Raw genomic sequence first — 12,537 nt, forward strand, 5'->3', positions numbered from 1 at the left:
TTTTTTGGCCTGACATACTACCGTAAGTTAAACTTAAAACACCATCCTTTTCCTGACTAATTCATTCATCTATTTAATTGCCTTTAATCCAAACAAATGCACACCGTGTTTGTCTCCGGGTTGTGTGCAGCACCAAGGACAGCGCCACGGACCCGGCGGGACGAGGTCCTGCTCTGCCCGGCTTCTCTCAAGCGCTCTCCTCCAGCTTTCCAAGAGGGGATGCAGAGGCAGAGAGTCAGCAAACGTCAAAAAGAAAGCTCTGAATATCTGAATCTATCATCCTGAATTATAATAATGAATTAATTACGCAGGTTTAAAATAGACTACCATGTGTCAACTCCCCTGGAGAACCATTATTGAATTTATATTCTTATTAAAGTATTGTTGAGCAGAGAGAGGGCAATCATTTCTCTGAAACTCACTGACTACAAATGGGAATTAAATGACGTTAAAATAAATTACATTAAATGGCATTGTTTCAATACTGCTGAAGTAGTCTTGGTTGACGAACCTGCAAATTCTAAGTTCCACAGCAAGAAAATAATGGAACAAATCTCAGTTGCTTGGAATGAATCAGGGCAACATAAAGAACAACAGTGTACCTGGATCACATACAAAATAATAAATACAAATAAGATGTCAAAGTTCAAGTGAAAGAAATTTTTTGACTCCTCTCAATGACAGACAAGGCTGGTTTTAGTTTGAAAAATCAGTCACTGAAGAGCTCTATATATGTTTTCAAAATAAATTTTAAAAGCACAGCCACCATTAGGCAAAGCTCAAGGGTTGTTTGGGGTGCAGGTGTAGGTTATTGACTTAGGCTGATTGAAACTTTAAACTTTCAGAGTTCACATTTCAGTCATAAATCATGCTCCACACATACAGATTCCATATTTGCTGAGGTACAACAGACCTCAGCTTGTAATGCCATGAGAAAACATATCAGAGAATGGCATGGAAAATAAAAAAGGAGTTGGAATTGGCAAAGTCATACCGATTTTGACCACCACTTCAAAAGCCTGTCCATGCCTAAGACTAACATTAGGTGTTCAATGTAATTTACAAAAGCCTTAACATATTATGTTTCACCCAAAGAAAATCTCAAAGGCAGGAACGGTAAAACTGGTTCTGAAATTAGGCCACATTTATCCATTCCCTCATGAAGGCCTATTCTGAATGGATGGTTTGAGAAATTGGAGTCTGCTCCAGCCCAAATGATACTTTGAAAAGCCAGGACTACTTTAATCTCTGTCACAGGTAATTGCTTTCCATAATGAAATATTTCTGAAGGGTCCAAACTGCACTGCAGTCATCACTTTAAAAACATGGCAAATCAAAATGCAATTTAGTTGCAGTGGGAGCACTCATAGTTCCTTTCTACACTGGGAGCTACAACTATCAGAGCCCTACTCCCAAGAAGTATTTAAGTTTTAAAAGAATATGAAATATTGTGGTATAATCAAAAGCAAGCCCCAGAACTCAATTAAAAAAATAAAACCCCACCATTTTTATTACATACTTCTAGTGCTATCTGCCATTAGCTTTTTTGGAGACTACTATGAAAAAAAAAAATCACAAAAACCTACCAACCAACCACCAAAAGAAACAAATTAAAAAAAAATAAAATAAAAATAAAAAAACACCAACAAAACCACAAAACATATCCCCCCAACAGAAGGAAGCAATCCAAATCTCTAGTCATGCTTGTATTAAAAACCATTTGACAATTCTATAGAACACTAAAAATAACATACACAATACAACAACATGAATAACGTAAAATAATTCCATTTAATTGAACTCCAAAAATACAAGGGGGGAGGAAACTGCTCACTGATTCAATTGTGATAAGCATATTATGAACATTTTAAGGTGTTTTTTTTTATGTGAACCAATGGAAAGCAACTTCACAGAAGCACTTCAATGTATACATGCTCTAGATATCAACTCTCATCATAATTAGAATAAATGTATTCATTCCTTTGATATTATAAATTCAAAAGTGAAGAGTCAATACTATAATTACCAAATAACAGGTTTAAAAAAACCTGAAAAGGGTCACAATTTTAACAGGAAAAGATGTCAAAGGAAAGTAAAGATCATTCTAAGGTACGAGTAATTCAAAGAGTGATTTAAATCTTCTGCTGCATAATCATACATAACCCTCCAACCAAAAAAAAACAACAACAAAAAAAGATTTAAAAACACATAGATCAAGGAAACCGTGGTGGCTTTGCCTCATTCCTGCTGGCAAATTGCTTATATGAGCTCCTATGATGGGATCTACATCACAAATTATGCAGACAGAGACTGAAGGAAAAGAAGTCAAGATAGATGGACATCAAAGTAACCATCATAAGAGCACCAAACTGATGAAACTAGGCCTTCTTTTGTCTGTCTATAAGTGTATCTATCTTTTAGTCTACCTGGAAATGCTTCCAGAACTTGACTTAAAGAGCTACTCTGCAAATTTAGGTCTAGCTTGCTAGAGATAACTAAAGCACTTCGAAGAATGTATTGTGAATGTATTTTAATTACTACGCAAACTTCATCTAGCAACTTGGCAGAGGATCTATTTGAAACTGCTTCCTAAGAAAAAGTTCAGTTTCTGACTGGACAGCAAAGTCCCTCTACCACAATACAATGATTCCACCCCACCTTCTAGGGACCACAGTAACACAATCTAAGGGCCACATGGAGGGACACACAAGCTCAACAATTAAACAAAGAAACACAGCACAGACTCAGAAAAAAAATGAGACGCAGAAAATTAATATTATAAGCTTTTTATATGACTCCTTCTGCCACTGTACTAGGCCTCTTCCAGTGTAGATCTGGATGACCTTGACTCAGAGGAATCTTTGTTAGGTACTGTAATCATGAAGACAAGTATCTGCACTGTCACTGCTTCATAGGTCTCCACTGTGCTAACTGAGAGCATAAACTCTCATATGTACAAGAGTATAAACATCTTGAAAATGCATGCTTTATTTTGAACTCCTGGTACTCTTTGAAACACTTTTACACTCAAAATTTATTCATCTGTACCAATGTTCCAAGAATAGAGTAAAACTACAGTTGTTTTTGGAAACTGCCTAGGAGGATACTTCATATCTAAACTATTTATTTATTCCCTGAAATAGATACCAGGTGACATAATAGAACAAAACTGTTATTTTAGGATTGTCTGATCTCTTATTTATTTGAAAAGGGATGAAGAGGAAGCCTCTGCAGAAAAATAAAAATGGGACAGAGGAGTTAGTGAGTCATGACAGGGACGGTGTTTTTCAGTGCTACTTTACACTGTCATTCTGCAGAGAAGACCTGCTCTTCAGCTGTATGCTGGAACAAAGCAAACCAAACAAAATCACAATAATCTATCACCAGCCTACTTCAAGAGGCAATGACAGGAAAACATGGAATTATCAAATATATCATGCCTTAGTATGCTTCATGTGCAAAAGTTACAGAATTGAAACTGAAATGAAAGACAAAGTAATTTGTCTGAAAATTTCCTACCTGACAAGATTACCCATATTTTTAAACATAATTCTACAAGATGTTGAATCACAACCATCAAAATTATGCATGCATACATACTGAAAACTGAAAGGAGCCACAAATTATTTTGAATAGGCAACAGTCCCAATTAGAAATAGAAGTATGGATGTTTTAAGCAATAACTAAATTTACTGATCATTCAAGAGGAGAAAACATGGGTCACAGAGTGATTATAACTACCTCCCTATAATTAAAAGTAATCACAGATTATATTCTAAGTTTATTAGTAAAAAGTACTTTAAAATGTTTCATAAAAATAGAAAAACTTCAGAAATGAGACTATGGAAAACGAACTTATTTTTATTTTGCTTGTTTATCAAAGAAAGTTCCTGAACAACAGTACATTTCAAAAGCTCATATCTGTTTTTATGAAGCACTTAGAAGCAAGGTTTCTCAGTATTGCTACAAGAAAAATTAAGGACATAGACATATGTGCTATTTATTGCCTACTGGCTCTGCTTCTTTTGGGGTTTTAGACAGATATGGGCAAGGCATAAAGAAATACAGACCTTTCTTTGCAGACACCACAGAAAAAAAATACAATTTTATTATTTGTTTCTAGGCACTGGTCTGCAGATTAAGAAATTGACCACATTCTTCCCATATTATAGAGCAGAAAGATGCATCATGTGAATGTACAATTAGAGCAAATCAAATTTTTCTTAATTTGCAACTTCACATTCCATTGTTTTGTTTTACCTATAATGTTGTTGGAAAGAGACAGATTTTTAGTATGTTATTAAGCACTGAAGTTCATTACTGAAGTGTCTGATCACCCCATAAATCTGAAGTTACATTGCAACTACATTTTCAAGAGGAATTTTGCAGCATCTAGACTGATGGAAGAGCAAACACTGTAGGATCCTATTTATTTATCACTTTAATTTTTTCCTCACTTTCAGCCTGAGGATAATAATAGCAGTGATCAAGCTGTAATGACTCTCACATGGTAACTAAAATTAAAACCCAAACTGATCACATTTTAAGTATCAGCATTATGAACCATCTTCTGCATTCAAAAACTATTCCCTTTTCTGAAATGACAAATATCCATGAAGTGTTGGTCACCAGCTGTCTAAGAAAACTCTGAGGTTTTCCTCTTTAACATTTAAATAGTCATTGAAGAATTTTGCTATGAGAGCTTCCAGAGTCTTTTCCTTGTTTTTTTGTTGGTTTTTTTTTTTTATTCTCATTTTTAAAGACATTTCTATCTGCAAACCAAGAAAACTAATTTTGATGAGTGAGTTAATGAATAGCACTTCCTTTGTCATGGAAATTAAGCTACCCAATATGCTGCATTAAATAAATTATTCTAAAATACCATTTAGCAACATTTAGCAACATTTAGCCTGAAGGTAGAAATAAATTATATGACACTGCTTTATCAAAAAGAAGCTCAGGATATATGTTATTAGAGCAAATAAAGAGGACAGATGCAATCTCTCCAGTGAGACATGTCACTCCACTGTGTCAGTCTCCTCACTATTTTTATTTTTTCATTAACAGAGAGAGACACATACCAGGTTCTCATCACTACTTCCATTCCAGGATTCCTTGAGTCAAGAAAATAACCATAAATTAAATTCTAAAATGCCAAGACAGGTAGACCTGAGATTAATACCAGATTAGTTACCTTGAACGATTGGGCACTATTCTTACATACCTTGTCCAAAGCAATTGTTTTGTAATTATAAAAAATACAGTGATGAAAAACCCAACAGATCTAATCCTATTTCTAATAAGTGCTTTTAAATCAGGAAAACTTACAGTAAAATATTTTTTAAATCACTATTCTTTTTACATCTGATAAGTGCAATTAGACTTGAATACAGAAAATAAAATACAAAAGGCTCATATCCAAAGTTTATCTCAACAATATTCATTCTTATGGATAATAAATCTCATCACAACATCTTTCAAACATCTCTACTATGACACTTAATTCAGCAATATTCATTACTATTTTTCTGTTATAAGCTGGAAACCCACCTTCTTTGTTCTTCTCCATGTTCACCCGAAGGGACTGTCAAACATTCATCCATGTGACCATGCAATAACCTCAGAACATCCCCTCCTATCAGGTATCCTTGAATAAAGGGAGAAAATCGAGTACGTTTTTCTAAACACAGCAACGTGTAAACTATAGTTCAAACTGTAATAAACACTATCAGGTTGATTTCATTTCTTTGTGTTTGACATTTTATATTACTTTAAAAAGAGATTCAGAAGAAGGGGAAGATATCTCATACCCTGGGGAGGCAGTTGAACACTGCCAAGTGAGGAAAGCTCTGAGTCAGCAGCTAGGGAAGGATGGATCAGCATAAAGAGAAGCCACAAGCAAGGGATCCTACATAGTTATCACAATTCAGAAGACCGAGCCAACCAAAATAAAGAACCAAGTACTCCTCTCCCAGATTACAAGAGAAAAAGTGGGAAACTCTTCCATCTTACCTACTCACTTTTCATTTCATTTAATTCCAGTTAATATACGAAAACAAAGAACTAACAAAGTTAGTTCATTATTTTTAAAGAACTTGTTGGAGTATTTGGAAGTTCTCTGTAAGAAAAACCTCTGAGAAGATTCATTCTGAGCTCTACTTGACAGAAAATTCAAAACCAATAATCATGATTTATTTGGACTCCAAAGGGAAATTCCTATATTGCAAATGCCTCCAATGAACATGCAGGTTCACAGCCAAACACTTGTCTTTACAGTATACAAGTGTGCGTGTTCACACACTAAGGCACAAACTATATACAAAGCATCACAATATTTGAAGTCCCAGGACTTGGCAGCCAGAAGCTGAAAATAAGGGCATAATTTGAATCAGTAAAGATGTTAATAAAATAGATCTTTCTTAATCAGTCTTTCTGCATTAGAGATGTGACATTAAAAAAACCCCGAATTTTGTTATCCTACAAATACTGTATTATAATCAGCAACTGAAGAATACTAAAACTTATTAGGTTTTAAGCACAATTCAATGGTATTTTTTCAGTCTGACAAGCAAATTTAAACACTTCTTTGTTTCCTAAATTCCCCTTCCTTTCTTGCTAAAAACAGTTAATATCAAATTCTATATTTGAGTGGGATGCCATAACCTAAATGCCTGGCTTTAGCGTTATAGCAACAAGATTTTTAAAAGTTATACCTGGAATTATATTTTGAAGCACTGTCTATACTAAGAAGTAATGCTGTGAAATAAGGCAGAAGTGTACAGGGAAATGGTGTTGGAAGACCCTTCAGTCACACTGCACACCTTTCATGAATTTATTTTGAAACTACATGAAATCATCTTCCTGAATAAATATCCGGAAATATTTAAGAATATATTTTTAATCATTTGAGATCAGTATAAAACTGATATTTGTGTGGCAAATTTTAGCACTGATTTTTTAAATTCTTGATTTTGGCGCAGCAGGGTATGCCCAGGTAACTGCTGCTACATACATTACTTTTTACTTGGACCTGTGTCAATATAATTTTATAATTTAGGCTTTGTTTTTAAAGTGACCCCCATCTACTTCATCATACAGAATTAGCAGAATTTCTTGATTAATCTATAAACCTCTGTTTTGATTTAAACAATAAATTGACTTCTGAATAAGCAAATTTTACAGAAATGCATATAAAAAGAAATTATTTTCTTTAAGCTACCTCCAGTATCCTAGTTCATCTTACCCATTCATCCATTTCATCTTATCCATTATTTTAACTTCAAAATAATTTCATTTAACTGAATAGTTTAACTCATTAATCTATTTTTAATGGCAATTTCTAATTAAGAGAGGGTATTGTAGTACAGCTATTCCTATACATCAATATTTTACTTATGAATATGACAAAGTATTTTACAGATACTAACAAAAGCAGGTTTATTTCCTTCTTCTTCCTTTTTGAGGTAATTTTCTCCTTGCTACTTTACTGCTTTGCTACTGTTTTACTGAGGACATAGAGATAAGGCCTTCCATACTCTGTGAGATTCACTCTCACTTCACCACAGGACTACCTTGATTACAGGAACAGTTGCCACTTTTTCAAGAATAAGGCCTTTGCTCTAATTCTTTCTGACACTAGCCAGCTGAACTTCTCCAGAAAACATGATTAGCTTAAAAAAGATAATGTCAGTACCTGAGGAAAGTGAAATTGGAAAAGTATAGCAACAAAGAGCAGGCACATACACAGATAAACACACAGCTACAAAAACTGTATTACATAATTTCCACATTATTTCCTGGGAGTATGAGTACACAATATGACACTATGTCATTGTGGATTTCTGCTTCTCAAAGGGACAGGCAGGTCTCAGTAGTGAGGTTCACCAGGCAGAGATGTGGCATAGCACAAATCTGGGTCTCAGCACATAAACCATACTGGGATTATTAGCAAGAATGACACACCAGTGCAGCCAGCAGTGGGAGGACAAGGAGAATGCAATTAATAGGAAGGAGCAAAAGGAAAAGGTCTCCTCTTCTCATTAAGAGAAAGGTTTTCTCCATAAAGCCCAGGACACTGCCAAGCAATGCACTAGCATTTATTAATAATGATTTGTACTATAAACCATGTCAGAGAATCTGTACAGAGTGATTCTCACATGTAAAAACAAAATTACTGTATAAAACGAGATGTTGAATATGCTAACTCTAAAATCTGAATTAGCGAACTGCAAGAACATTACATGACTGAGTTTTAAAATATGCCAGATAAAAAGAATTGATGTGAAAATTCAGTGTATTGCCTCTTTAAAAAACAGTATCAAAAAATCACACAAAATGAAATGACCTGCAGCTTTAACCTTCTTTAGATTCTATTACAACACCCACTCAAAACAGCTGCTCTGCAGGAAAGTAGAAACCTTTAGGCTTTACATTGTGACAGACCTTCCAGAAAAATGCTGTTCTTCTCTGTGAAACCAGTATGGCATAAATTCAGGGACCCTTGTCCTTTTGATGTTAGAAATTACATTAAAACTCCTTGCTAATTCCTAAATAAAATAAATAGTTCTTGAAAGCTGTTCTCTTTCTGTCTTTACCCTTCTCTTGTTTTTCTTTCTAACCATATGTTACCCATAAAACCATTTCCCATCTTCAGTCTTAGGATTTCACATCCTGCTTCCAAGCCTCTTGCACATTTTTACTCAGTCTCAGAAGCATGTAACCATGACTGCATACATCAGAATAATTTGAGATAATATTTTAAACCAGGACCAAAAGCCATTTCAGAAAGCATATTACAAATGTTATCATATCTTTAGCAAAATGAGATTTGAATGAGCTGTTCAGTATTCAGCAAAAATACATAGAAAACTATCAGTGTTACTTTCAGCATAACCCTCCACTTTCAGAACAGTTGTGTATTCATTTATTTATTGTATTCAATGTTTAAATAGGAGAAAACCACTCCCACACTTGGCATAATAATCTAATTTTTTAAGTATTTAATTTACCAGCCATCTTTCAATAATGAAAGTTGAGTCAATCTTACCTTGGGCAACTTCACTCCCTGAACTGATTGGTGCTACACTCCAGAGCGTCTGCTGGAAGGCTGCGTCAACATGTAAGCTACCATTGCCATAAGAGAGATGCTAGAACCAGGAAAGAGGGAGGCTTTTATTTGGGGTTAATTGAAGATCTCATTACAGCATACAATAATAGCACACCAATCATTCTTTTGTTTCTTTCAAACATTAGTTTTTCCCACTGACTGTATAAGAAAACAGAAAGTTTGACCTGGGTACTCCTCAAGGGACGTTAGAAATAAAGCTAGAATAGTAAACCATATTTGCCTCAAAAAACCATATAGGAACCGTACAGAAGAGTGTCAGCTGCTCAGCATCTTAGACTTAGTGAACACTCTGAGTAACGAATTGTTAAATGCTGCAGGGTTCTTTCACTTGTGTTCTTCTTCCTAAATACAATGGGAAATTCCATGAAGTTTGAATATTGGGATATCACCCTAATCTGTATTTCAAGTACAGCTCACCACTGAATATTTCTTGCAGGCCACTGGATTCCTAAAACTCCCATCAAATCAAAGAAATTACGTAAACAATCTACTGACTTTGTAAGTCACTTAATATACACTTGAACAAAGCTCTCAAGATCTGAGCAAAACTGAAACAACATTTCCTTGAAAGGCTCACTTCCTACCTATGCACTCCATGGATGCTCTTTGGTTGTGTTACTCCCTGCCTTCTGCCAGCATTGCAGATTCTTTGCCATAAGTGCAACAGGTGCTGTCTGTTCTCAGAATTCTGTGTGTGAGTTCCTGTTAGTTCAGTTACATTGCCTCAAAAATTCTTATCTCAAAGCATCTTTTATTAAATCCATACAAAATCCTGTGTCCCTCCCACATCATCAGCCACTTTCATGGGTAGATTGTCAATGCCAAACAACATAACCTTATGGAAGATTATGGAATCAAGCATTCTGTGAAAAAGCAGCTGTTATGAAGCATACTGTTTATCTTACCAGGTATTAATTTTTCAAGTGCAGTAATATTTAGACATTTTTATCAGAATTTTATTTTATACTAGTAGAAATTAACTGTGTTCATAGAGAAGTATTGGACTCTGTTTCCATATGTTGGGAGCAACATTAACAAATTCTGGGTAAACTAAATAACGACACAAAAGACAAAAACATCAATGGAAGTCAGAAAAGGGTAGATTCTCATGATGTGCAGAGTTCTGTCTTCCTGACTGCACATCTTCTCGGTGAACAAAAGTACAAGAAATAGCATATCAGCTCGTTTAGAAGGCTCTCATAACAGCTAATGACCTACAAAGGAAGAGTTCTCACAAAAGCCATGTTTACACTGCACCAGTGCCACGCAGCACATGTCAGGGAGAAGATAAATGAACAAACAAGTTCTTTACCTTTTATTCTTCATTTGCTCCAGTTATATAACTTATATAACATATATAACAATATATATGTTATATATATTCTTCATTTACTCCAGTTATATAACTTATATAACTGTCTGAATGGCAGACCATGATGGGAGATTAGAATCTGCAGCACAGCTCCAGTTCTATTTTGCCCTGTGGGCCTTAATTTTGTTAGGGTTCTTCTGAGATCACCACATAGATCCAGTTAGTGACAACAAGCAATTCAACCAAAGCAGGAGTATTACTTTTCAAGGAAAACACATGATAGACAGAAGACGAGGAAGAGAACTTCTCTGTCATCTAGATCTGCCATCAACAGAGCACTTCTTCTAACTGTGCGCTTTGCACATGTTAATCAACTTAACATGTAAATATCAATTGAATTAGTGTTACATTTTTATAGACAGGACACTGAACAAAAACACATTGTTGACATCTCTCTTCAGAATACTTGTAATTTTTATCCATTCATTGGATTCCAGTTCCAACTCTAATCTAGATGTCTCAAGGTGAGTCACCAGGGAATTAAAACCTTAAAAAATATAGCTCAAATGATACAACATATGACTTCCAAAGAAGAGTATATTCTGCAATTCCCTTCTTATCCTCACTTCCCTAGATTCCTTGCAGCATCCTTAAATTTAAAATTAACAGAAGAGGTTCTACCATTTACAATTCCATAAATTATGGTGTTCACTCCCTAGAATCATTCATATAAAATGGTAAAAGGAAGCTTTCTTTGACCACATAGAGAGAATACCCTGATAAGGGATATGCAAGAATTCAATTACATCAAATGTACTGAAAAAATCCCAAAAGATTTGAGATGCCAGTATTTATCCTGGCATTGCCTAAGTTTTTAGTGCTATACTTTTAACAATCCTAATGTTGTTTTAAAGCAATCTTCTCTCTGTCTATAATTTACTGGAATTTACCTGCTTGGCTTTGTACTTTCAGCACAATAAAGCTATCAGAATGAAACAAGTTCTGCACATGGACATGGATGCTGGATGTCCAGCACACGGACATGACACACTGGAGCTGAACAGCCTCCATACGTGTTACACAGATATTTGCCACCTGGCATATCAGTGCATCTGGAAAAAGTGAAAGGTTGCCATCACTGATGAGGACCACATGCATAACATATCTTTTGGGTATGTAGTAACATTTGGAAAGCAGAAATATGTTGGGTTAGGGAATCCTGCTGTCTCTTCTAGACAATGGGCAGATTGTCTCAAACAAATAATGTATTTTCTGCATTGGTCTAGGTTCCAGCAAAGAGCTAGATTTGTCTTCCCTACTGATAGACTGATAATCTTCTACATCAGCATTTACCTTGCAATAGGGTTTATATCACTTTTCAGATTTAAATCATGGTATTTTATGAATATGGGTTAACACTACAGTCCACAGGCAGTTTATCTCAAGGATAAACTCCAAGACTCATCTCTGAGAATACTGCAGGTTCCCCAACTGAATTTAATGACATACTGTAAATTCTATACTGCTCTGCAACAATATAACATCATCATAACTCTGTCTCCAGGTTTTCAAAAAGAACACAGTGTATTTAAGCTCACTGAAGAGCTTGAGAATCAGATGGCAATTTCCACAAGAACCCTTTAGTAGTGATTGCTGCAGCATAGCTGCATTTACAAGAGCTCTGAATAACTAGAGCTTTTAAATTTCAAAGTATGCATGAAAGTTTCTCTTCTCCAAAACATGCACGCGTGAAAAGACAAAAATATAAAGAAAGGAAAACTTTTGCTTCAGACTTCTTCTTGGCTAAAGTGTGCCAATATTGACAGTTTTTCTAGCAATATCTATTTTTATCTGCAGTTTGATAACTCTGCCTTCAATCTTAGGCCATTTGAAATAGCGATAGCTAAAAAAAATAAACATCATTTACTGGTAGATTTTGAAAACTATGTATAAAGCATTGCACTTTGCAGAATGTTTAAGTACTGTACAACTACAGCATCAACCACACTCCTTCAGATTTCTTAGTACCAGCTGGTGCAGAGATAGAGGAAGCTATTTCCTCTCCTGTACACAGAGATTCTGACAGCCCTTGAATCCT

At 35.1% G+C, this 12,537-nt stretch overlaps 1 protein-coding gene across 3 annotated transcripts in view; it reads right to left on the bottom strand.

Annotated features, from left to right (window-relative positions):
- Positions 1–12,537, bottom strand: part of RYR2 (ryanodine receptor 2) — a 378,658-nt gene that overhangs the window by 203,816 nt on the left and 162,305 nt on the right. For all 3 annotated transcript variants that reach the window (XM_066315680.1, XM_066315679.1, XM_066315678.1), the window contains exons 8-9: positions 9,047–9,146; positions 5,551–5,647 (exon numbers count right to left, since the gene is read on the bottom strand). In XM_066315680.1, the coding sequence (XP_066171777.1) occupies positions 5,551–5,647; positions 9,047–9,146 (197 nt within the window). The remainder of the gene's footprint in view (positions 1–5,550; positions 5,648–9,046; positions 9,147–12,537) is intronic.

The sequence above is a fragment of the Sylvia atricapilla genome, chromosome 3 (assembly GCF_009819655.1).
Source record: "Sylvia atricapilla isolate bSylAtr1 chromosome 3, bSylAtr1.pri, whole genome shotgun sequence".
Classification (NCBI taxonomy): Eukaryota; Metazoa; Chordata; class Aves; order Passeriformes; family Sylviidae; genus Sylvia; species Sylvia atricapilla.